At 40.7% G+C, this 26751-nt stretch overlaps 1 protein-coding gene across 1 annotated transcript in view; it reads right to left on the reverse strand.

Annotated features, from left to right (window-relative positions):
- The window catches only part of SLC17A8 (solute carrier family 17 member 8), a 28344-nt gene extending 16177 nt beyond the window's left edge, over positions 1 to 12167 (reverse strand). Inside the window, exons 1-3 of the mRNA XM_074167033.1 lie at positions 12025 to 12167; positions 4529 to 4781; positions 1733 to 1851 (exon numbers count right to left, since the gene is read on the reverse strand). Coding sequence (XP_074023134.1) covers positions 1733 to 1851; positions 4529 to 4781; positions 12025 to 12167 — 515 coding nt within the window. The remainder of the gene's footprint in view (positions 1 to 1732; positions 1852 to 4528; positions 4782 to 12024) is intronic.
- Between the last annotated feature and the right edge of the window lie 14584 nt (positions 12168 to 26751).

Genomic DNA, 26751 nt, shown 5'->3' on the forward strand with positions numbered 1-26751 from the left:
CAGGCTGGCCCCAGATCTGTGTCTTAGCAAGTAACCCCTCTCAAACAGAAACTCAGCACCACTGGTGAATCTACCCAAGCTGAAATCAGTTGAGTAAACAGGGAATAAAAGAAAAACATGGAGTTAGCCAGACCTGTGAATCCTATTACTGCAACAGAAATTCTTTTTGAGGTCAGCTTTTGGGATATTGCTGTTCCTCAGCAAATTCTACTCTTAAACCCAGTTATGATAGTCAAATCCATAACATGATTTTGTAGTATAGCATTAGATTGAGTCTGAAACTCTCACAGGGACAGAAATACAGCTTTCTGTGCATATGCACAACACGTACCTAAGGAAGTAGTCCGCTGACAGAAAGCATTGAGTTACATTGTAAACATGGCTGATTTTACTGTTTGCAAGAAAATTAAGGAAACAAAAGCCAAACTAATAATATGCTGAATTATTCAGCCAACAGTGTGCACATCTGTGTTCTGGGGCCCTTCTGCTGCAAAAGCTGGTGGCAAGACTAGAAATGCAGGGAAAATGATTAAGCTTAGCTAATTTGTTTGGCTTATTTGGCAGATGGGAAAAATACTCAGCTTAGGCACTTTTGTGAAAGGAATAATTGAGGATGTTAGTAGCATTGAAGAAGCAGTGCAAACTGAACTCTGTATAGCTTTTGGTTATGGACAGAGGGGAGTTGGGACTGAAGTTCTGGGCAATTCTCTGTCCTGGAGTCATTTCCATAAGGGCATATGGGTGGGAAAAACACCCAGGCAGCCTTGTAACCCATATAGGTCTTTGCAGAATGCAAAGAGGAAAGTATTTAGATTTGGGAGAAAACAATATATAACTGGTCTTAAAGACCTTTTCAAATTCTGAAAGCATTTGTAGATGTCGTGTCTTGTTTGTAGAGAACGGCATGAGTACCAACCATCTTTTTTATCTGAAGATCCCAAATGCTCTTAACATGCACATCTCATGAGCTCATTCACAACCAGCTGTCTTCAGAAAGTCTCCTTCTCTCTAGTGATCATGTTCCAAGTTCTAAAGACTTTTTGAAGTAAAGCCCAAAAACAAAGTTAGCTTTGGCAAAATTAGCTACTTTTCTTACTCTCATTTTCAAAAGCAGTCGAATTAAAAAAAAAATCAGCCCACAAACACAATAAGCACAGAAAAAGTCTTTATAGATGCTCAGAGTCCACCAAACGGAAATCATGAGGCTCTATTAGAAGTTCTAGGCAATCCTACTTACAGCCAGTACTGTATCAGCCATGACAAGGGTATTTGTGTGCAAAAGGATGGATTTGTGTCTTCAGAACATAAATCATTCTATAATTCCTACATGCCCAGCTTCAGTACACAGGGAATTTTTAAAGGAGAAAGGTCAAATTTTGTTGGCAAATTCTTGTTTGGTGTTAAATTGAGCTAAAAAGCACTAAGGCAACTTCTGAAAGACAAATGCTACAATCATTGTCTGAAGCATTATGTGTGATTTTCCTAAGAAAGCACTATTGTTTAGAGAAGAAATGTGTAAATATTTGGGATGAACAAAGAAAATTGGGAGAGTCAGCAATAGATCCATAATGGAAATCTAGTTCCATTTTTGGTTATAGACATAAATACTGCATACTCAGTTTCAGATGTGTATTTCTGAAACACATTAATTCACTATTTTGGTAATCATCATTTAAACAGTGTAAAACAGTCGTGAGGCTGCAAAGCTTAATTCTTTTGATTATTTTCTTACCTGTTAGCAGCCAACTTGTTTGAGATGAACCCTCCTGGAATTTGTGTCACAATGTAACCCCAGAAAAAAGAGCCATGAATGAGTCCCACCGTCTCTGGATCCCAGTTGAACTGGGCTTTCTGTAAAGGAAACAGAAAAAAAGCTGTAAGATGAAGCATATTCATTGTAAGATAACCACCGTTTGGGAGTCACACAGAGGTCATCCCATCCTCCAGATCAAGGCAGCCTCTTTACGCAGGCTGGTGTCGCTGAGCCTGAAACCCCCCAGTTAAGGCCAAGGGATGTCAGACTCCCATGTGAGATTACTGCTTTACTCTTAACTTTCAGTAGGGTAGATAGGAGGGGGAAATGATTCAGACAGAAGGCAGCTAACGCTGGACGTTCCTCTTTGCCGCTTGTCACTGCTTCCCCCTAGGCTGCTTAGTCCTCAAACCTCTGTTTCCAAGCCTGCTCAGCATTACAAGAAGGACCTGATGCCTTTCAATGGACATATCCATTTCCCCAAGATTATCAAGGTTACTTAGGTCCTTTGGGCTGATCAGCTTCCTGGTCAGGCTTATCTATGGTTCTCCTTGTCAGGGCCAAACTCTGACCATCCACCATCTGCAGTAAGTGGCATGGGAGCAGAAAAAGCAGGAGGAGGGTTACGGGGAGGCATAACATTTGAAGACAAGGCAGTCTGGAGATGAAACTAGGTAACACTAGCTATCTGACCAGTTTATATTTTATTAAAAGCCAGTTGTAGGGCTGGATTTGGGTAGAGAAGGCCACCCACAGGCTGATCATAGATGGTTCCTGGTCAAAAATGCCTGCAGCCAAGAGAAATGCTTTCACCATACACCTCATCCTTGGATACCAAGCAGTTTCAGTCTTCTCGAGGCTCTACCTGAATATGGACATTCCTGTTCTCTGATGACTATGGTTGACATACTTTGTTCAGAGAAGGGATAGCCAAAGCCCAGGGGAAAATGTAGAGGAAGTGAAGAAAAGAAAGGTGGATCCAAGGTCCTCTCCTGCCCTCCATTCAAGGACATCATATAGGGCCTGGCTTAGTATAATTACACTAATGTAAGGTCACTGCCAACTTTTCCTTCTTGAACCCTCAGTTCAGAAGAACTGTTTTGGAGCCAAGAGAAACCATGATGTCTTGCTTCATGATTGTTTTTATGCTAATCACACAGCAGGGCTAAGCATTATGTGAGGAAGCAGCACAGATGTCTTTTAGATTCTGAATTAAAATTGCGACTAGAACACTACAGAAAAATGAAAACTAGAATGATAAACCTGAAGATCTCTTTTTTCTATATTACTTTCTATGTGTATAAAGAAGAAGCAGTTTTCCCCAGTAGGTTGATTTTTTTTCCCAACCAACCAAAAGCAGCTCCTTATTTGACCTGCAGGGAGAAAGATGGCAGGAACACCGTGAGACATGGAAAAACTTCCTGTATCAGGAGGTGCTCATGCCCAAATAGAATATTTGAGATTTGTGAGATGAGTTTGTCCAAATTTCCTCAAAATGCCTCTTCTGAGCTTTCCAGCCTATGCAGGCCTTTCTCTTGCTCCAGGGTGAAATATAGAACCAGAAGGTCACAGTGGGACCCCAGGGACCAGGAATTAGACTGAATAAATATGAATTCAGCAGCAAGTCTAAGCAGCAGAAGCTGGTCAGAGGAGATTGCAGATGATGAAGAACTGGAAAACTCTTCATTAACTTTGGTAAATCTTTCTAGAGTTTAGTGAGTCTGATCAGAAATACTCTTTTAACTTTGGAAATTTACTATAGATCTGTTCTGCAGTTTTCTTGTACCAAAAGTTAAAATATTTGGGACAAAAGACGATGAATAATTTTACAGCTTTTCATTCACCTCTAGCAACACGAGAGAAGGCATCTGCCTCTCTGGGAGATGTGTTTTGTTTTAGAGAATGTACTGACAAACAAAGGGTATCCATGGGCTGGGAGAAGCCTCCGTTCCCTGGGATGGTCTGATTATGCTTTGTCCTTCTGTAGTGGCTTTCTTGCTAGACCTCAGCCCATGAAGAATCTTCAGGTAAGAGTCAATATTCCTGTGAATTTGTTATGACAGTATGCAAAAATAAATCAACAAGTAGAGCAAATGTAAATGAGGTTCAAGTTCATAAAGTCCATAAAGGGACTCATGATATCACAGTCATGTACAAAAGCAGGACTGGGGAAACTAAGAAATGCATTGAGCCTGCAGTTCCTTGGGTGCATTGTTAAAGGTTTGTCGGCATCTGTGGAGAAGCACATGCCATCTACTGCAAATATGAAAATAGCTTCACACCTAGATCTGAACACCTCTAGACAGCAATCCACATTATCAATAAGCTGTAAAAACCTCTTGCCTTATTGCCAGACTACTTTAAGTCACCTATTGGTCTGAACAGAGTGAGTGCAGTGCTATATAGAGCAATTAATCATTCCTTCTGTAGCAGCATCAGAGAGCGCTTCCTTGAGAGATAGTAAATAGTTAAAGCTTCTGCCACTACAACAAAATCTGTCTACGACTGAATGATCAGGGACCTGATAGACATGCAAGTCAATTCAGTTCTTGTTTCTGCTACTTACATGCTCTGTGATACTGCAGACCCTCAGGTCTTACAGATTTTTAATGTGACTTTGAGACTTAAATAGGAATTAAGCAGCTACACATCGATGTGCATCCAAATTCACATCTCTGGATTTGATCTATGTATACACATCACTTAGATACGTGGCACTCGGATGATTTTGCAGTAGGGTCTGCTCAGAACAGTGAAAGGAAGATGTTTACTCACCTGCAGCTCTGGTTTCCCATTAACGTAGACAGTGTTATTGTTCACCATTTCCACAATGGCAACACCCAGGTTGCACCTAATCCCGAAGGAGATGCAAAAGCCCAGGCCACTCATTATGGCGATGATGTAGCGCTTGGGCAGCCCGCAGCAGTAGCAGTCGCAGGGTGCTGGCTTGCGGGTGCTTGCCTGCACGGGCCGCCCCTCTTCTGTCAGCTCAATGTGGTCCTCCTCTATGTTGGTGCCATCGATTTTCCTAAACAGGAAAAAAAAAGAGAAAATGAAGATGCCTTAGTGTCTCAGTAAAATTTGCTGAAATGTAGATGGGCAGTTCTCCAGTCAGCCACTAAATCATGTCCTTGTGGGGCATTTGTCTCTTGGTGGTGTGATGAATTAGTGCTGGGCAGCCTGTGAAAGGGCAGCATAGACTACACTTTTTTATGAACAACCTCTGAAGTTTGTAAATTCGAGCCGCCTAGCCAGATAGCTAGCTGGAAAAATGCTCACAAGCTATTCATGAGCATAATTATGGGTGCTAAATGGAGCTCTGTTGTGATAAATTCTGCTGGTTGTTAGGAAAATATACATATGAAAAAATTAATCATAATTTCTAACTAGATCCACTTACCAGAGCTGGCAGTTGGTTTCAAGAAAAGGGCAAATACAGCAAAAAACATGGGTTTGCTTAGCCCAAAACTCCCTCTGAATCTGTTTTCACCTCTGAGACAAAAATCAGGACTATACCGAACAGGAGAAAAGGCTCTGACATCAGAGCCCCTATCTAAGATGTAAAAGAGCCAGGACCAAACTTTCTCTGCCTGAAGGGATTTGAAGCCACATGTCCCCCCCTTCTCTGAAACATCCTTTTGCTCCAAGAACTTATGTCATTGCAAGGTGAACCCCTGCAACTCCTGTTGTTGAACTTGTTGCCTTTTGTGTAAAATGCTTAATATTAAATGAGATCTGAAGGAGGACAGTGACTTTCTGGGCTGTTGATTCGCCACTCCTCAGTAGTGGAGGCTAAAAAGGGCTTTGCCTGGGATCAAATTTGGTGTGGCAACTGCAGTGCAGTTGGGAGGGAAGATAGGAGATAGGAGCAAATAATACCCAGCCATTTCAGCCTGCAAGAGGTTGCCCACAGGCTACCAACTAACATGGGAGTGCAGCTCCTCCAGCTTTGTGTATCCAGACTTTCCTTTTCCTACAAGCAGCCCAGCTGAGAGATTCATATTAAACAAAATAACACTTCCATGTAATCTGGAATTGCAAGATAGTGCAATTAAAAATTAATTTGCTCTCCCAATCTGATTGGAGCTATTAACATCCCATGCTGCAGGACCAGGGAATGTCTCTGGTAAAAAAGGTGAGGAGAGAAAGAACCGAATACGTACCCCTGGACAGGAGCTAAATGCTTCCTTCCCTAACATTAGCCTTCCATGCATTTGTTTTAAATGCAGAATATGGGTTTTCTGACATGCTGAAACGCTTAAGCACACGATTAGCTGTGAATACATGACTACGCCACTGGATACTATCCATGAGCTTAAGGTTAAGTGTTTACTAAAAGGAGGCCTCGGTCAGCAGCTGCATTACAAAGCCTTTCAGTTTTGGCATTGCTCTGAAGCAGTGAGCTCAGGATCCAGCCCCTTTTGTGTCTGCCATGGAGTTACTCCCAGTACTGTGAAAATATGAACGGTTACTTAATCTAAAGGAAGCCCAGCTTGCTGTAGAAGATGATGAAATTATTTCATCCACTCTTTTCTGATAAGGAGTAACTTATTTCCCTCTTTCACGCATCTGGCTGAGTGTATTTGAAATCCAATGCACTTTGGTTTTCCATATAAAAATCAGCTATAAAGAAATGTTGACAGAACATATATGGATGGGCTACACCTGGCTGATCTACCCAGTAGCCGGTTGGGTCTTTGGGAGAACAGTGTTGATTTAATCGCAGCTTTCTCCAGTTGCTGTAAGTCTAATGTACTCCCCATAATCAAATGGATATTACTGTATACTAAAGGGTTTGCAAATATAGGTGGTAAGTATGGCTTCCTGGGTTGCTTCCTGTGGACTTAAATATACCTTTCCAACATGAAGTTTCACTTAAAAATCTCAGCATTTCTAGGCTTTAGAGCTACAGGCTAATTTGTACATCATTTACTATATTATTCCTTTATACATCATATCATAAAACCATTAATTCAGCTCTAGCCTTAGCAAAAAGAAAAATGTCCATCAGCTCACATTTCCAAGAAACACTAGAATCAGAGTGTTTGGGACCAGAAGGGAACTTCCAGGATTATTTGATTTAATCCCTTGCTCAAAGCAGTGCTAACTGCAAAGTTAGATCATTAGCTCATTGTCAGGCTGGAGGGAAGACTTTGCATTAAAGCAAGGTAACACAGGAAATGTGATATTACTGTGGTGTTATTGAAGGTGATTGAGATCTTATGATTCACTGGCAGGGAAACAGCATTTGTTAGTGAAATGAAAGTACAGAGAGTAATGCAGTCAGGCACTTTAAAAAGAAGACACCATATATTCCATGCTCTGTGTGCTAATATAGGTAGGTGTAAACTGAATAAAATATCAAAAATTCAGGAAATGAAAAGAATAATTATTTTTTAGAACTGTTGTCATCTCTAAAGAGTTATTAACAAACCAAAAGAAGTAATTTGTCTTCCTCTAACATAATATAAGATACTGATTGAATTAAATCAAAGCACAATTTCTCAATTTTTTATACCTTTACCAGGCTCTCTATTTATAAGAGAGACATTAGACTTTAATTGGTGCATTATTTTGGACAGCTGGCAAGGATTAGACACATTATGCAAAGCCAAAACATCTGTACCGATCTGGACATTTTCAGCTGGCTGTCAGTTCAGATAGGCATGAAAACATCCTTCTGCTCTAAATTCACTGTTAAAAGTGGTGAGCCAGGACTAGTGCTATGGGCCAACATTGCCTCTGCAAAGAAATTAATGGTTTTGCTATTGTATTCAACTACTCATTAAAAAAAACAAGTTGAGGACTGGTCTGTGGCCCCAAATCCACACAGTATATTCCATACCCCCAAAGCTTAAGGTTAACCACTCCATAGCAAATTTGTCTTGGAGAACTATTTTGCAATAGCAGTCCAAATGGAGCCAGGATGCAGCATTAGCAGTGCAGACATTCACAGAACCAATGTCTGACTAGCTTTTTTTTGGCTTTATTTTATTGAATATGTATATAATGAAAGTATGACAACTCCATGAAAAGATGAGAAATACATCTTCCAATTGATCCATGTATTTTGGCAGTGCCACTGAAAATTTTCACTTCTTGTACATCAATGATTTCAAAGAAAAATGCTTCAGAGCTAGGGCTCTCCTCTAATTGTCTGACTAACATACAAGAGCATTTAGCTGCACAGGAAATATTCAGTCCTTACATCAGTCAGTTTCCTTTTTTCAGCAAACACACAACACTTGGCACGTAAGGAGAGCTAAGCTGTTTGAAGATATCTGCATCCATGTTCTGTGCCTAAATATCGTAATAACTGTATGCAAAATTTCTCTTCTTTATTGAATGACATTACTCTGGTATATACAGAATTTTGGAAGAATGAAAGAAATTTCAAAAATTCCTATCAATAATAAGTAAAATCCCTAGAACATATATACATTCAGCAATCTCTGTTTATGGGATTTTAGCATAGGAATTAGTTATTTCTTAAAATCATAAAGTAGGTGGACTAGAATCATATTACTTAATTTCATTTGATTAAAAACACATAGATTCTACAATAATGGGCAAATATTAATACTTGCCACGTGTTAGAACACATTCTATAATGACTTTTACCAGATATTACAGTCTTTCACAGGCAGCTGTAGCACGATCATACGCAATGTTCAAATCTCACGCCAACAAATCACACGCCATCAATCATCACATGCAACATGTGATGCAACAATTACTGATGATCCTGGCCTAACTTCAGAAACTACACCCTGACTATCAAAAAATAGCATTTATCTGAAAGCAGATACAATCTTTTGAGATCTCATTTACTCTCTAGGGATATTCCCAGGTGATAATTTTCCATACCATATCCTGCAATTGATACATTGGTACAAAATCCCAGTACAGACAGGCAAACCTTCTTGAGTCACTCAGTGTGTGGTAACTCTCTGGCTGGTTTCTGCATGGTATTTGCATGAAACTCATGGCTTGTCTCCAGCGTGTGCCCTGTGGGACTGCATCTCATAGGTGCTGCACTCCCAGGCTGCAGGGCAGCCTTGCAGTTTCTCCTCAGCATCGCCTCAATCTGCTGGAGGGATGTCCCTTGGGTGCTGCAGCCCAGCCCTGCACATGTGTATTGTGCCCTTGCACTAACACCGTTGTATGAAAGGCCTCGCAGGACTCTCAAACCAGTTTAATCTGGGCACCCCGCAGTGTGTTCACAGTGCACATGGGCTGCAGTGCACTAAACTCTCTGTACTTGTGTGCAAAGGAAAAATTTGAGAGGACTAAGGCTATGATCCAGCTCAGGGGGAGGGGCCCTGGCCAATGCACGGGTATATGGCCCAGCTTCAAGTTGCAGTTTTTAGCAGTTTAGGCTGTCTAATTCATCAAGGGACATCTGCAGCAGTCAGAGCTGCACCCATCAGGGCCCAGGCTACATACAGCAGCTGAGTGACATGGCCCATATGACTTTTCACATTAACAGTGACATTATTTGAGTTGTAAACCCACTGAGTCACTTCCCGCTTCATCAATAAGCCCACAGTTGCCATTAGCTGGTCCAAGACTCCCAAAATCCTCAGAGTAGGCGAGTAGGCAGAGCCTGAGATTTTGCTTTAGTTCATGAATTTTTCTTTGACTACACTAAGTTCACAAAAGGCCCAAAGTTTGTGCATGACAAGAAGCTCTGCAGGAAAAGCTTTCTTTTCTGGGAAACTTAGAAGGCTTGCAGAGCCCTGGCTCTGATATCCATTCATCCAAACCTTGAATCCTCTAACTTTTTTTTTCCTGCCCCACTGTATTTAACTAAACAAGAACAAACCCAATTTTGCATACAGAATTATTTTGTACAAAATATCTAAAACATTCTAGGATCTCACAAATGAAACTGTTGGCAACAGCCTAGAGAGAGGACACCTCTCCAGTCCTGCTGGTTCAGTCCCTCTTGCCTGCTTTCCATGATTCAGCAACCCTAAAGTAACCTCCTGTGGGCAGATTCTTGTTTTGCAGCACCCACAAAATAACATGAGGTTGTTACACAGCTGTGAGGAGGCACTGAGTTGCTTTATGCTGCCTGTGCTTTAGCAATTGAACTTGTCCATGGACAATCGCTGTGGACCAGCCGGTATCTGGCAGCTGGTCTTGCAGACACTGGCTTCTGGATCTGCTCTGCTGTTTTCCAGACAGAGGAAATGTGGTAGGAAGTCATAGACTCGTCATATTTACCACAGCTAAAAAGTATTTTTCTATCCACTTTGCTAGTTTTGATCCCACACGGCAGCCAGTGAAATCACAGTTGGAGACCCAATCAAGAATGTGCATCAATATAGTTAATCACCTGTCAAATGCTAGAAGAGAAACCAAATTCTTTGCTGATTTACACCATATTAAAGCCAATTGGATTAGATCAAGAGTAAAGTTGGGGCTGCAACTGGCATGTATACAAATGTACCATCATGTAGAAATAAAAGTGTATGCTCCTGTTGGTAGGCTAAGCTGTAGAGAATGAAGTTAAAAATACGCATGTTTCATTCTTTACAGAAACCTTCAAATATGACTTCATACTTCTGAAGAGACTGCTCAACTTGCAGCAGTTCTTACTTAGATCTGATTGCACGCATAGTAGAAAAACTTCTGTTGTTTGGATTATTTCCTCCACTGGTTACTACATCTAAGACAGACACTGGTATACATATGTTTAAAACAGAAAATAATTAAGTCCAGAAAATTTTCTTTTATCTCAACTCAGATTTGGTTTGGTTTGATTCAGTAGCAATGTTACTGAAGTTGGATGCCAGACTATCAACTGCATAAGAACCGGCACGACATCCTTGATACCTGGCTACAAGAGGAGAGTAATCTGGATAATTTAAAGTGTGCATATCATTTCCACATCTCAAACCCAGCGTACTGCCACATCGTATACTCATTAAATACAAACCCTACATGTATTTGGTCAAATTGGCCAGCAGAGCCCACAGCAAAGAGAATTTATGATTGAATAAATGACTTAACTTGATATTCTAAAAGAAAAACTGAATCACTGGAATTACTGTAGAGTATTCTAAAGTGAAAAAAAAAAAGCAAGCAAAATATCAGACTTTATCTATAATACTGTAAATGAAGAAAAGTTAAGTTGAAACTGTGGGGAACACAGATACTCTGTTCACACGGTATAGAAATAGTGTAACTGGCAATCTGCCAGTGTATATTAGTAACCTCTTTAAAAGAATATGTGCCTATTTTCTTGCATATACATGCTGTAGTATAATACATATAAAATATTATACATTTTCTTGTGATCAAAGGCATGTTCAGATGTGCCAAGAACTGCAACTCGACTCAAAATAACATTCCCAAAAGAAGGCAACGGGACAGATATAAACGCAAATACAATTCAATCACTAAAAATACATTCAGTTAAAATGTTGGCCTGATCCATACAAAGATTTGAAACACTTAGTATCAAGAACGCAAGAAATGCCATTAAACCCTCTGGCTCTCATCTATTGATTACACAAACAAAGATTGTCAGTGGCCATTACTAATAGAAATAATCTTCCATTTAAATAAGAAATCTCTTCCCCCTTTATGAAACTGGCCATTTGTTACATTGTATTTTCATTTATCAAAAAAAAAAAAAAAATCTCTCCGTTTGCTGCTTCATAAACTGTCAGATTAAGATAAAAATCTTTAATCTTTTTTCTGGTTTTGCTAGCAAACAGCTGCTTCCCCTGTTTCTACTTTGTTAGTCAGTAAACACACACATACACATCTATACTTAATACATTTTCTCTTATTGATTTGGAACAAGATTTTCATAAAAGCCTCTGTAATTCAGGAACACTAGGTCTAATTTCAAGAGTGGCATCATTTGGGACTGTTAATTCCCATTAAATCATCAGTTTTTTGCATGCAAGCTAAACCACAGAATTATTCATGTTTAATTATTTAAAAGTTTTTTAATTAAAACACTTTTTCATGCTCTTTGTAATATTAGAACACTATTTTATAACTTATTTTCACCCTTTTTTTTTTCCTTAATATAAATATTCCATTATCTATAGTCATATACTGTTTAACAGTGCTCCTTTTACATCTTCTCTCTTGCAGCAAGGTGTCCCTCACTACCTGAACTCAGATATTAATTTTGCAACTCTAATTTCTAATTTTCTTCTAATTTTATGTTTCTACATTTTTCTGTCCTTCATTTCTCTTTAATAAATTGAACCAATGGACCTGTCTGGGAATTTTTTGTAGGATTTTACCTTCTCAGGTTCCCCAGTGAGTCACTAAGGGTGTTCTTCACCTCCTCCTTTCCCGGGTTAAAAAATCTTTCCTTCAGGGAACCGAACACTTTGAAAGGCATTTTGTCTTTCTTCTTCAGTAAATCCTTTATGTTAACAAGCATTCACTTCTGCTGTCATCTTTCCGGATGCCAGACTCGGGAACCTCCACCAGTCCCCTCGGTGACCTCTGCAATAACAACCAGTTGCTCAAGAAAGGAACATGGAAGAAAAGAAAAAAAAAAAAAAAATCAAACCAAATCTTCCAAAGCCAGAAAGTCAGTCGAGAGAAATCTCTGGAGCAAGACCCCCTCGGAAGCACTCAGGGACTGTGTGGTGCACTTGCAGCAGCTCCACTGTGCATCTGTGAGGGGTTGGGTACCTGTATGGGGGCAGCGAGTCCGGAGGCTGCAGCTGAGGAGCTGGAGGTGCTGCCGAGGGCCGGTGTCCCTGTCTGGCCAGGACGCGGCTGCCGGCTCCACGGGCGAACCTCACTCAGGCTGGCTGGCTGAGGCTCATCCTCGGTGCCTCCTTCCCTCCTTCCCTCCCTCCCCTGCTTCTTTCACGTTGAGATCCTGTGCAAGGTGGTGCTATAGTAACGGACACAATACCTGTCCTCAAGCCACTCCAGTTCGTTAATAAGACCTCATCTATGGCAAGGGAAAGAAGTTTATTAAACATTTACGAGGCCTTTCTGTAGGGAGGGGATTACTGCAAGCTACAGTTCCTATTCGCTCTGTGCCCCCCAATGCAGCTGCTGGTTTGAACCCAGAGCCACCTTCCCCAGCCTCGTCATTTATTATTGATGTTCCTGGGCCCTTGGGCAGACAGACGCAGAAGTGCATTGGTGCAATGCTGTTTGACTAAGCAACGAAAGACAGGTTTTAAATCAAATGCATTACATTTTTGAAACTCAAATTGGCTGAAAGAGGTGAACCTGTCCAACTCAACGTGACTTCCTGATGACAATACACTTTTCCTAGCATGGAGGAAAGTATTTAATGAAAATATTTGCGGAAACGCAGCTGGCCAGTATGCTCATCCAGCCTGCGCTTTAGCTGGAGTCAAATGAAAAAAAATTCTGCTTTTGGCAAGGTCTGAGTTATGGTTATGAAAAGGAAAAAAAAAGAAAAACCAACCCATTTCAGATTGGTTTTGGGCTACTGTCAGCCCTTCCCTGCTCCCTGGGTGGAGGGAAAGGCAGAAACCTTCCAGGTTGTTCGAAAAATGGAAAGCTTTGTGTTTTCCATGTTCTCCTTGCTTTCCCAAGGAAAGTTAAATTAAGAGCCTGTCTTGTGCCTCATCAGGCCAACAGCAGGAGAAGAACTGATTTCCCCTGGAAGACCCCAGCTGCAAGTTGCCGTGTGGAGGACAGGTAAGCAGGCAGCTGCCCACCCACGAACCCCGGCCACTGCTCTGCCACCACCCGTGTGGTGCCCCCAGGCTAGCTGTTGTGGCTCTGCTCCCTTGAGGTCATCCTTCCAGGCCACACTTTCCCCCTAACTTCTGTACAGAACTTGGTCTACTCAGTCTCTACAGAGAGAAGGAAGGAAAAAGAAAGTGAAAAATCAGTTCCTCCAGAGAAACAAACCAGATCTGAGTTGTTTTCACTTGCAGACTCCTCATTTGGGTGCTTGAACTGAGTGATTGGGATGTGAACCTGAGCCAAAGCATTGCAAGGACTGGACAACCCCCCCTCCATTCCTCCCCTGGCTCCTTGCATGGGCCACCTGTCTCTGGGTTTTAGATGTCTCCATAATACTAATACCAAATGTCTGGATTGTCCCAACTCCCCTACAAGGAAGGGAATATCGGGAAAAAAACACTTCTTCTTGGTTAGGTGAGGCAGGAGAGCAGCCTGCACTGAAATCCTTTATTCCTAGTATAAACATGAAGAGAAGGGGAGGAGAGGGAGAGGGCAGTACTTGAGAGCTAAGGAAGTGGTGCTTGGCCAGAGTCTCTTTTGTTGCAGAACTGGTTACACTTTCTTTCTTCCTTTTGAATAATTCATGTGCTGTAAAGCCGTGTTGGAAAACTCCAGGCTCAGCCCAGGTAACTCACACACTTGTCCTAGCAGACAGTCCTCACATAGCGAGCAGTAAGTGCAGCTAGTGCCCTGGGGCCAGCCAGCTCCCAGCACTACCTACCCGTATGCCTGTAGCAGGACTTCTCTGGATGTGTTTCTGTCTAGTTGGGTTGAACAGCAACTGCTCTCACTGCCAACTCAAGAACCCCCTGGTAAACTCTCCCTGCAGCATCTCTTGCTGCCCTGGGAGAAGCTGAACCTCCTCCTCCTCACACTGCTCAGGCTTGAATCTGGCCATCTCCGCAGCTGAGCCAGAGGAGGAAATTCTTCCTGGTTTCTCATTCCAGTCCCCTGGCCCTGGTGCATCCTGGCTCACCAGGACATGCTGACAGCCCAAGCAGCAAGGTCACCATTGTGGAAAGGAGCACAGGCCCAACACAATCACATACACACATTAAAACAGGGTCTCCAATTTCAGAGGGCTCACAGAAAATGAACACTAGCAGGCTAACTGGAGACATCAGGAGCATATATGCTTTTAGGGATATATAGAAATAGAAGTAAATTGTGAAATTGTCTTCCATTTAAACAAACAACCATTTGCTAGCATTTGGGAGTTTCCTGCATGCTCTTAAGGCAGCTGAACACTTGAAACCATGTAAGAATCCAGGTCCAAACTGGAAACAATGCATATTCCAGTGCAAGGAATTCACCTTGGAAGACTGAGGCTCAGGTTAGAAAGCGGTGTTCAAAACCTGTATCTCCCAGCAGCTGTGGAACAGAAGTTTTTCAGTTTGCCCTTCTTCCTGGACTTCTGGTCCTGCTTCAGTTAAAGAGAACACATAACAGACCCAAGAAAGGAGCTATGTTTGAAATTTAGTGTTTTGTTCAATTATACACACATCCTCTAATTGCATTTAGCATGGAAGTCTTAAGTCTGTCCTTCATGCATCTGGGAATGCTTCAAGCAGTTCCCTCTGTTCTGGCTGGCATCTGTCAGGGTACATCCCGCTCGTGGAGAGAGGGGTTCTCGTTAGCAATATTGCCCACCTCACCACTAGTAGAATTGTGTGTTTCTCACAGCAGGTTTCACCTCTCCCTTCTCTTTATGCTTTGCAATCGTTCCACTGTGTACAGCTCCACAGTGCTGCAGTGGTGGCCCTTTTTGAAATTCACCAACCCTTTCCCTAAGGCTTAAAGAAAGGGTGTTACTCTTGCTTCTCTGCTGGGAGGCTGGTCAATAGGAGCAGCGCTGCTTCTCTGCTTCCTCCTCCCCAGGTTCACAGAGTAGTAAAACACCCAGACTCCAAAACTGTGGCAGAGAGTGTCACAGCAGCTTTGCAGTGCTCTGCTCCTGTTGGGGCACTGTCTACAGGGGCACCACCCAATTCCCAACAAGGATGCGTTGGATAAGGCCATGGCAATCCCTATGTGACTAAGCCCCATATATGTTTTGGAGCGTCTGCTGAGGAAAACCTCTTCTCTTCAGCAATTGCTAACATGATAGCCCTTATGGACCCAGCTGTCATTGTTCCTACTTTTTTCATTCCTGTTTTAACCCTATGCTTTAATTTTCTTTTGCAGAAATTGAATTGCCCTGTTGTGATTCTCCTTCTGATATCTCAGGCCTTCTTAAAACACATTGTAACGTATCATATCATTGTAAGTCTGCTGCTTGCAAGTTGGAATCTAAGTCCAAGGCACAGCATGATTTGGGCCTGCACTTGCAAAGAAGTGTTTTGCAAAATTAAAACTACTCCTGGCTCATACAACTTGTAGCTACTGCTGGCTGAAACTACAGACTCTTGCCCCCAAAGACCTCTGGTAAGGCTGTATTAAAACTGTATTTTAGAGCAGTTACGGACATAAAACCAGCATGCAGACAGCCACTGCTGTGGGCTCATATACTATCATTACCTCGGGTGCTCAAGAATAAAATGAGTTGTAAAAAAATTTGGAAACTGGTCAAATGTGCATATAGATGTGCCATTCTAACAATAGCTGTGCCTTGCAGACACAGGGCTAGATTCAGGATTGCAGCATCCCCTTAGGAAAACTAAGCATGAAAATGTCAGAGCTAGCAATAAACACAACTGGAAGAATAGTTTGTACATGGACAAGTAAAAAATCACCTTTATGCTACTTCTACTATCGATTCCTCAAAATAATGGTTGAGGTAAAGTCTTTGCCACATTTAACGGGAGAATTTTGCTACTGGTTTCAGTGCAGACTGGATAGCACACACATTTCATATGCAGGTATCATTCAGACAGTGTGCTTCTGGTAACTACAATTCCTCATACGCCTTGCAAGCAGTCACTTCTCCCAATGTTTGTAAAATACAAAATTTTGAACTCTTTACAAACATTAAATCGTCATGGTCATTCATGATGATAGAAAGCGCTACTGAGGAGACGGATCTGGGAGTCCTGGTGGACAGCAAACTTTCCATGAGCCAGCAATGTGCCCTTGTTGCCAAGAGGGCCAATGGAATCCTGGGCTGCATAGGGAAGAGTGTGACCAGTAGGTCATGGGAGGTCATTCTCCCCCTCTACTCTGCACTGGTGAGGCCACAACTGGAATACTGCATCCAGTTCTGGGCTCCCCAGTTCCAGAGAGAGAGTCCAATGTAGGGCAACTAAGATGATTAAGGGATTGGAGCACCTCCCTTACTAGGAAAGGCTCAAAGAGCTGGGGCTCTTTAGCCTGGAGAAGAGAAGGCTGAGGGGAGACCTTATCTATGTTTACAAGTACCTAAAGGGTGGGTTGAAGGATGATGGAGCCGGACTCTTTTCAGTGGTTTCCAGCGATAGGACGAGGGGCAACGGGCACAAGTTGGAACATAGGAAGTTCCATTTAAATATGAGGAAAAACTTCTTTAGGGTGAGGGTGACAGAGCCCTGGAACAGGCTGCCCAGGGAGGTCATGGAGTCCCCTTCTCTGGAGATTTTCAAGACCCGCCTTGATGCAGTCCTGAGTAATGTGCTCTGGGCAATCCTGCTTTAGCAGGGGAGTTGGACTAGATGATCTCTAGAGATCCTTTCTAATTCTGAAAATTCCATGATTTACCCCCTGACACTAACATCCCGGGAAAGTCAATGTAACCATTTGGTGTCTCTGCTGAACTAACATAAAGATGTTTCACTTCATGCTGTGTGGTCAGCCTTAAGGATAACCAAAGACTGCTGGGGTCCTCCAGTGGAAACACGCGCAAGTGCAAAGCATCACAGCCTGGGCAGCTGAGGTCAGACTAGAATAACCTTGTTAATTTTTAACCAGTTTCTTTTCAGTTCAAGGCCATGTGATCGCATCCCTGGTGCTCGTAGCTGCTTGTTGGATCACAGTTTGCTCTTGTTATTCCTTTGGAGAAACTCTTCTTTGGTAAAGCAAGTTACTTATCTGTGGCTCTGGGCTTCCCAGGTGACTGTGTTCTAGCTCTTATCAACAGCTCAAACGCTAGAAAATCCTGGGTGCCCTGTCTCCCTAACTTAAGATTTCTTAACATGAAATTGAATTAAAACATTTCAATATTTCAAAATGAAGTGGTTTTGGAAGTTTTAAATACCTACTTTTTCTTCCAAAAGGAGCAAAATAATGAAGTAGAAGTGATGAATACCAGTTTCATCTGCATGTAGGCCATATGATTGGTAGACTTTGAAGTCTACAGCAGTGTGAGTTTAACAATGCTTTTACCATGGACATGATCTTTGTAAAAGCTGTCTTGTAGATTTTTTGGTATCTTGCCAAATGTGTGCTACCCTGCTGCTTATTTTTTATAAAATGTAGCAACTTAGGACCCTAGAAATTTTTACTCCTGTAAAAAGGATTGAAATTGGCTCAAAAGTTATGAGAGGATACAGAGGAAGAGACAGGATGACCACGTAAGTTTTGTATCAGCAGGACACAAAGACAAAAGTCACATTCGGGGCCCTAAGAAATCACAAGATTATAGCTTAAAAGGCAGAAAAGTTCTTCTCTAAATGGGTTTATTTTACCTTTTTCCTTTCTGAAGTTTCAGGGAGCATTGAAGTCACTCAAAGCTGAAATTGTCACTTCACCTCAGGAAGCAGAGCATTAAATCAGGCAAATAAAAATCCTCCAGCAGGAGACAAGAGTTGTAATACTGCACTTCTCCTGAGACTGGGGCACAGCACTCGGGGAATAAAAATGCTCATGTGATTCTTGCCCATGGTCAGCTTCTTCAGGGGAGGGGACAGCAGCAGCCTTAGCTTTCTCCTGAAACCAATTATTTCCAAAGAAAAAATATTAAATGTGGTTTTCATATGAGAGTCTCTTTCATCTTTCACTATACTTCCAACAAAAATCACAACCATAGATACAGTAAATAAAAGGAAAAAAAAAAAAATTGTCTGGACATAATAAAAAGAACACACGTTTAGACATGTCACGGAAGTGGCCACGTAAAGCTAAGCGTGAGTGAGATTGTTTCATTCACCATGAAACTGAGTATCAAGCAGAGTTTAAAAGCTAACCTAAGCAGTAACACTTTTCAAATCACAAACCTCACCATCACCTGGAGCCTGCGTCACCTATCTGCTCCCTAGAAACAGGAGATTGTCAGCACTGGGGTATGAGTTCAGGTTTCCAAGGGTGAGATCAGGGTTCCTAGGTGAGTTTCCATACTGTCTTCTCAAAGGAGTTTCTTTCAACACTTTGCACGTGCAAAGGTCCACTCAGATGACAAGCATATTTAATTATTAGATGTAAAACTTTGGGGTGAAATTATTTCTCCCTTTGTATTTGTATAGTGCCTGGTGTACTGGAGACCCTATTTCTATTGGCGTCTGTAAGAGTCATTGTTACACTACATAAAAGAAGCGTACTACAGGAATCCAGCCTTCAAGATCTACAGCGCCTGATGTCAAAGATAAAAGGGGTAACCCGGGATCTCATGTTATGCAAGGGTTTGGATTAAATGATCAAAATGGTCCTTCAGGTTTTGAAATCTATGGCTTTACAACGTCTGCACTTTTCCTCCATGAATTAAGATGGATTCAAAGACTTCAGGATTCTGATTTATATTTTACCATATATAAGAACTGAGCCCTTTCCAGCTGTGTCAAAACACTTTGCATTGGTTCAGCTCAAATCAAATTTTCAGGTTATAAATTTGTTTCCCTGATGTGTGGCAAAACCAGCATTAATTTCAAATGGTTAAAAAAATAATTTTTAATTTCTAGCTTCTGCTTCCTGATCAGGTAGCTGATGGGACAGAAATTTGATCACAGTTGGGCAACAAATAAAAATAGACGTTCCTGTGTTGCTAACAACAAATAAAACAATAATGGAAACGGGAATTCTGATTTATAGTTTTCCCTTAATGGAAACTGCTAATTAAAAAGTAATTTATTACACCTTACACAGTAAGTAGGAGGGCATTTCTGTGTGGAAAGCTATTACGTGGAGTAGATCTGTTTCCCCTCAAAAGGATAAAACTTCCCTATTATTGCACTAACTACTATAGATATATTTAATGCTAGAAAACATTTTTTAATTTTAAATTTCATACAATTTCACATTTTAAGTTTTCATATGTTAAGCATGAACCTCTTCAATAGAAGCCCTCTCTAAGGTAAAAAAAAATGCTCCATATATACAGCCAATAACCACTGTGTACAAAGTAGTTTTCTAAATCTGATATTTTTGTGGCTAACTTTGCAAACACTCTTCACTGCTCTCCCAAAAGTGAAAGTGTCTAAATGCTAAGAAAGGGTGACGGTACACCTACCAGGAAAAAAAAAAAAAAAAAAAAAAAAAAAAGAAAGAAAAAAAGAAAAACTAAAGCCAATGTATTGAATATGGTGATTTCTGTGCATATAGGAATTATCTATGCTATTTAAAAATAGGTCCTTTTTTACTTTCAGAAAGGAGTAAAACAAAAGCCTTGTAGCTGGATAAGAACATTTCTATAATGCAATTTATTTGCAAGTTGCTTGGGTTATAGTGACACCTTATGGTAGTTTGATTATATTTTACAGATCATTTTAAAAATTAAGACCTCTTATAGCCTGTTAAAGCCTGCCACTATCAGCAACGAGCTGCTTTAATGTTTCTAGAAAGCTTTTTGCAACAAGTTACTCAAAAACTCATTTCATCCCTTCAATCTGTCTATTTTCCCATTTGCCCTTATTAGGAAAATAGATTTTAAACGGGAATAGTCTTTGGTACTGTCTTCACTCCACGTGTAACAGATAATCTATGCCAGGCAGTACATCCATAACATGCTATTCAAAACTGTCTGTGGTAATACCTGACTTGTGAATACAGGGTCTTACTGGCTTGATCCACCAAATTATATCGTATAGTTCATTGTGTCCCTCTAATCCCAGCTCTGAACTGTTTTAAGGAAAACATCATGAAAGAAGTTAAAAAAAATCTTTTATTTTAAATACTGTCAAAACCCAAACCTTTCCAATATGTAAGTAAGTATCTGAACCAGCTCCTATGTGAAGATGAGAATTTATAAAACCTACCTTCCTGGGGCTCTGCTTTGCATTAATTTTCTAGTGTCTAATAGGAGCAATCTCACTCTTACAGCCCTTCCCTCACTTGAAGTGCGAAGCTGGTCCTTCTAACGAGCCAATGATTTCCATAAAACTTATATGCATTCCTTACCTTTAGTATTTTAATCACCCTGTAATCAAACAAGGGTTGAAAGTGGGCAATAGGTTTAAAGTTGCAAAGGGCTGAGAGGAATGAGGGAGAAGGATGACTGAGCAGTCACATTGGTCTTAAAAGCAGAGTTTAAAATCTACATATGCTACAATTTCCTTGGAAGGAGTTGTGTTTATGCTGAACTGCAGGAAGGCTTATTTATATTAGAATAAAATTAACTCCAGAATAAATTTTATATAGCCCCTGTTGATTAAAAAATTCATTATGGCATAGAGACACAGCTTAAAATGGCAAGTCAACTTTTTGTTTCACTGAGCAAAATAATTCTCTTTAAAACTGATATTTTAATTGCTGGCAATCTCTGTTAGTGCCCAAATATAATGGCATCTCTTACAATATATAAATTAGAAAATTCAAAAAACCACGTTTTTGCAGGACTTCTAACAATATTGCTAAGGTAGCTGAAATCCCTGGCTAAGCACCTAGGACTAGCTGCAGTTTTTTGAAAGAGTGGAAAGGCTATCAGTTCTATTTCCATGTAAAAGCACTAGTTTTTCAAAGTTAAAAAACTGCGCAACACTGAAGAAGCAAAACCTTCTCTTACCTTACAATGCATGCATAAAAAAGGACTGAAGAAAATGCAATACTTCAGCTGTGGCATCTTGAAGGATACGGTGACCAGTAACGCACAGTTCAGGACAGTGCTTGTAATTACTAGTAGTAATACTTTTATTCAAATAAATTTGTTTTAAAATACACAGTTCTAATAATGTTTCTTTTTTATCAATCTAATCTCTATGTAGTTTTATATACTGAATATTTTACCTACCTTTCACCAGAAAATATCTGCTACAGAAAAACAGGAGAAAAAAAGAGTAATTTATTCACCTTTCTAATCGCAATCATTCAATCTAACAAAGTAGTTGTTTTTTCCAACCCCCCAAAAAAAGACACAGAAATGAAATGTTCCAGTAAGTGCGTTGTGGCTAAATTAAATCTGAGCTCCAGCAGCTGCCTGTCAGCAACAGTTGTCAGGACCAGTTAAGCTCTTTCATGAGACAGCAGCAGCCAGCACCCTCTGTACAGGCAACTCAGGAATTAGAACAGAGCAGGTGGGCAGAGGACATTATCTCAAAGAAAACAGGTCCATGCCTATGGGGCTGGCACTGGATAGTCTGCCATTTTGGCAGACGACAGTTCCCACTTGCCTTTCTTCTTCTTCTTTTTTTTTTTCCAGCCCTTCCCTGAAACCTGCCTCCTTGCTCTGCACGGTTGCTGCATCAACCACGTCCTGGGCTACATCAAAAGAAGCGTGGCCAGCAGGTGGAGGGAGGTGATTCTCCCCCTCTACTCCGCTCTGGTGAGACCCCACCTGGAGTACTGCATCCAGCTCTGGGGCCCCCAACATAAGAAGGACATGGACCTGTTGGAGCAAGTCCAGTGGAGGGCCATGAAGATGGTCAGAGAGCTGGAGCACCTCTCCTATGAGAAGACAGGCTGAGAGAGTTGGGATTCTGCGATTCTGTGATTTTTCAGCCTGGAGAAGAGAAGGCTCCAGGGAAATCATATAGCAGCTTTTCAGTACTTAAAGGGGGCCTACAGGAGAGATGAGGAAGGACTCTTTGTCAGGGAGTAGAGCAATAGGATGAGGGGTACTGGTTTTAAACTGAAAGAGGGGAGATTTAGATTAGATATCAGGAAGAAATTCTTTACTGTGAGGGTGGTGAGACACTGGAACAGGTTGCCCAGAGAAGTTGTGGATGTCCCACCCCTGGAGGTGTTCAAGGCCAGGCTGGATGGGGCTTTGAGCAACCTGGTCTGGTGGAAGGTGTCCTTGCCCATGGCAGGGGGGTTGGAACTCAATGATCTTTAGGGTCCTTTCCAACTCTAACCATTCTATAGTTCTATGATCACTCTATGATTCAGTAATCCTCTTGATCACTTACCTGCAGCTGCTTTTAACATTTCTCCTTCAGTCTCATGCTGCCCATAGAACAGGTAGCAAAGGAAACACAAACCACTCATCAGCTGCCTCCATCCCACAGCCTGGCAGCTTGCCACAGCTGGACCATCAAGCAGAGATGCAGTGCCTCAGGTTAGGTTCCCTTTTGCAGCCCCTGACGCCCATCTCCAGGTGAAGAGCAACAGGCACAATGTTCAGGCTGCCACCGTCAGCATTCTTCTACCAAGCATCACCAGAAAAAAAATTGTCAGAGCCCTCCGATTTTTGTTGCCCTTCTATCACTTTACACGGCCATGCGCTGCCTGTGAGCACTGATGTAGGAAAGAAAATCGAGGAGGGGACCTGCAGGAGATGGCTGCACCAGAAAGGGCCTGGAAAAGGAGCAGGCACAGTCTTAAGAAAAATTCTGACAAAAGAAATGCTATACATGGGACTGAGCTCAGTTATACTGGAAATTATGTGTGAAGAGTCTTCCACTTCTTTAATTTCTTCCGCGTGCAGAAAATCCAAGGCTTTGTACTCTATGTCACGAAAAGAATAAGGAAACACCTACCCAGCAGCCAGTTGATGATCTGATTAGCTTAAGTAATATGTATAGTGCTTGTTTGATCAAAGAGCTTCAACTGTACGGCTCTGCTTTGCAAAATGTGACAGTGAGTATAATGCAAAGGTGGTATTTCACTGGAAATCATTTTCTTGTAATGGTTGTCAATCAGTAAGAATCAAGAAAGGAATTCTTTAGGAAATATAGAGCATATATGCACAATCAAACTACAAAAATCTCAACTAATTTTAATGAATTTCTTGCTTGTCAAATAATAAAAAAGAACAGATTAATCAGGAATATAATCTTACACAGGATTTTCCTGCTCTGATTTTGTAAGATACAATTGCTGTAAGATACAACTATTTTTATAAATTCTTTAAGAAATAATAATAATTTATTATTAATAAAAAAAAACTCTATCTGGTGCCACATTAGGATAGATTCTTCAGATAAAATTTATTGTTCTATTTACAGATTGCTTTATTAGCATCTTTGCTTATTTGCACTTACTTGAAATCACTTCTGTGCCATCAGTGTAAAACCTAGTTTTTTTGAATGTTGTGCAAAAGGTGATGCATTTTAAGAAATTCCATTAAAAATGGCCAAATGATTAAGGCACAAGCCAAAAGCCTGACCAAAAAAACCCTTCAAAAATTGGTAAGTAGATATAGGCAGGCCATTAAATCTCTATAATTTTTTAAGTTCCATGTAGCTCCACATCCACGACTTCCTTACTCTGCACTAGAGCTGTAATAGTATAGTTCATAGAGAGAATAGAGAGTTCATAGAGCTCATAGAGAATGTCCTACAGAGGAAAAAAAGGAAAGACTTTTAAAGTTTACAGTTTAATTCTAAAATTTATGCCTAGAAAACTTAATAAATTATTTTAGAGCTTGAAAAGCTACTACATGTTAACTGCTCTTGGTGCATAGGTAGCAGCTTATTTCCGAATTCCTGGTTTATAGGTTTGGGGTAAGCATGGCACAACAAACTGGAATCCACCTTGCCACCCTACAAGCCAGTTTTCCAGTCTACTGAGCAATGGCAGTGGTTTCCAGCTGGTGACACGAGTGCAGGGAGCTTCTGCAGATGCAGGACAAAAGGCCACTTGTGTCCTGCAATAGGAAGAGAACATCGAATGAACCATTTCTCTTTGTGTAACTCCTCACAAACAGCTTGTTTCCTACTGAGCTGCATTCCTCACCACTGCTCTAAGAAAGAAACTCAAAATTACATGGGATAAAATGCATTTCAAACAAAATACAAAGTGATGAAGTTTTCTGGGTAAGTTACTATTAGTTAATTTTATGGAAATTTTAAATGAAAATATCTTCCAACACGAAAATATGAAAAGTTCATTTATTTCCATAGGCAACTTCATTCACAGTACAAAGTGATATGAATTTCTTGAAATTGTCACTGTACCTTTTACATATCTTTTAAGTAGCTGATCTAAAAGTTGATACAAGAATAAATTTGTTTTTGAAGAGCTGTCCAATAAACCGGGTATACACTAATGCCATGCTATGACAGTTCTAATTATGAATCACAGCTGACACTACAGTAACATCACTTTATAAATCTCATGAGAATTTTAATGTTTTACAATCAAAACATAAAACTGCCACTAGTACAGAGACTGTACGATTAGACAAATAAACAAGTATTAAATATTTTGCACAAGGCCTGAGTTCACTATAACACATTTTGATTTACAACTTCATCTCAGAAATCTATACAGCAGTTAGAACTGTTTCAAGAACTTAAAAGACAACACAACTTCAGGGTCTTATTTGTTCTGGCGATATAAGTGTGAGGCCTGGAAGGCAAGAGGATTTGGTGTATGAATCCAAGGTTTTACTGCCTTGAGTAATTTCCTTGTAAAGCAGTCAAAACCTAATGGAAAGTCAGGTACAAGGAAGGACCTCACTTGAAAATCAGCTAACTCACCTGAAATTCTCCAGATATGTTTCCTCACAGCTATTTCAGAGTAAAAGTTCACAATGAGTATATAAAATGCAGCATATCTCTTAACAAAGAACAAAAAAGGGTCACATATACAACAGGGTATTTTTTCTGTACTCCCTCCTCCCATTTCTTACATTGGAAATGGCACAAATCAGCGATATCTCACCCACCCCCAATAAAAAACTCCTACTCAATAAGCAAAGGTCACTCTAAAGTCCAAAAACTTCATCTGCAATGAGAGATCCAGTGTTCATAAATTTTTATTTTAAAACCTTTCCTTTTCTGCTCAAGGCATGTAGATGTAGGCAGACTAAGCACGTGAATTTGTAACAGACAACAAAAGTATCATATAATTGTTAGCCTTCATGGAAGCCTTGTGGAATTTCATTCAAATTTAATCTTTCATTTAATTTTATCTTCTCTTTTGGTGCAACTGAACTGAAAAATCTAAAATCCTGTAATCTATCTATACACACACCTATCTATCTACAGACATAGACTACATTATAACAGGGGTTATAATACAAAAGTTAACACACATTTTACTTACTTTAAAAGGCCATTGGGGTATTTGTCAAAGTTCTACATAAATGTGAAACAGGTGTTGATAAAAAGACAAAACTTAACAGAAAAGGAAAGTTTTAAATAATAAGGCTTGAAATGTTCTGCACCTACACATCCAAAAAGTAGGCCTTTTACTTGGGGTACTCAGCATCTGTGCAGACCTTTAAGGGCACAACCTCGCCACGACATTTCTAATTCACATCACCATTGAGAGAGAAAGACATAGCATCTTCATTTAAAAATAACCTAGGGCATTCTACCCATGTTCCCAGTAAAATTTCTCTCCCCGTCTCCCAAATAATCGGTGGACTCCTTTACCTTTCAAAAGACTCCTCTGGTTCTACTGTCCTCCCGCATAAGCAGGTTCCACAGGCTGTTCTGTGCCTCAGTCACACCATTTGTGTGAAAAGAACAACAAAAAAAAAAAATCTGCTACCTCCTACATCCTTAAATGACACTTGTGCCATTTCACTCCCCGTTTCTCTCCTCTTGAGAGAGGCAGACCTAGGGGCTTCTAAGCTAATTTGTAACTCAGTAGTTTCAAGGGTTCTCTCCACCAGCCCCAGCAGAGAAGGTTTTTCAAGATTCTTTAATACAATTCTTCCATCTAGCAGGATTAGTTTGTTTTCTACGACCGAGTTTTCAGAGGATGCCTCAGAGACTTTCATACTTAAAACCAAACGGAACCAACAGTTGTAATATGGAACAAGCTGCTGTCTTGGTGCAGTCATGTTCATTTAGCAAACACTAGAGAAGCCAAAGCACAACTGATGCTTATACTTCAGATGTGCAGCTACCTCCACTTCTTTTCTCCTTTTGCAGTAAACATAATAGAGATAAATCAATTAAAGAATAGGAAGTTACTCTTTTCCTCTCCTTTATGAACAAACGCAAAGTAAACCAGGGGCAGTTTAGCTCAGATTCTGCTCTAATTTCCACAGTGGAATGAAGATCTGCTCGCAACGGGCGAGTACAGTGGGTGCACAGGGTGAAGGCTAGAAGGTG

The sequence above is a fragment of the Numenius arquata genome, chromosome 2 (genome assembly GCF_964106895.1).
Source record: "Numenius arquata chromosome 2, bNumArq3.hap1.1, whole genome shotgun sequence".
NCBI lineage: Eukaryota > Metazoa > Chordata > Aves > Charadriiformes > Scolopacidae > Numenius > Numenius arquata.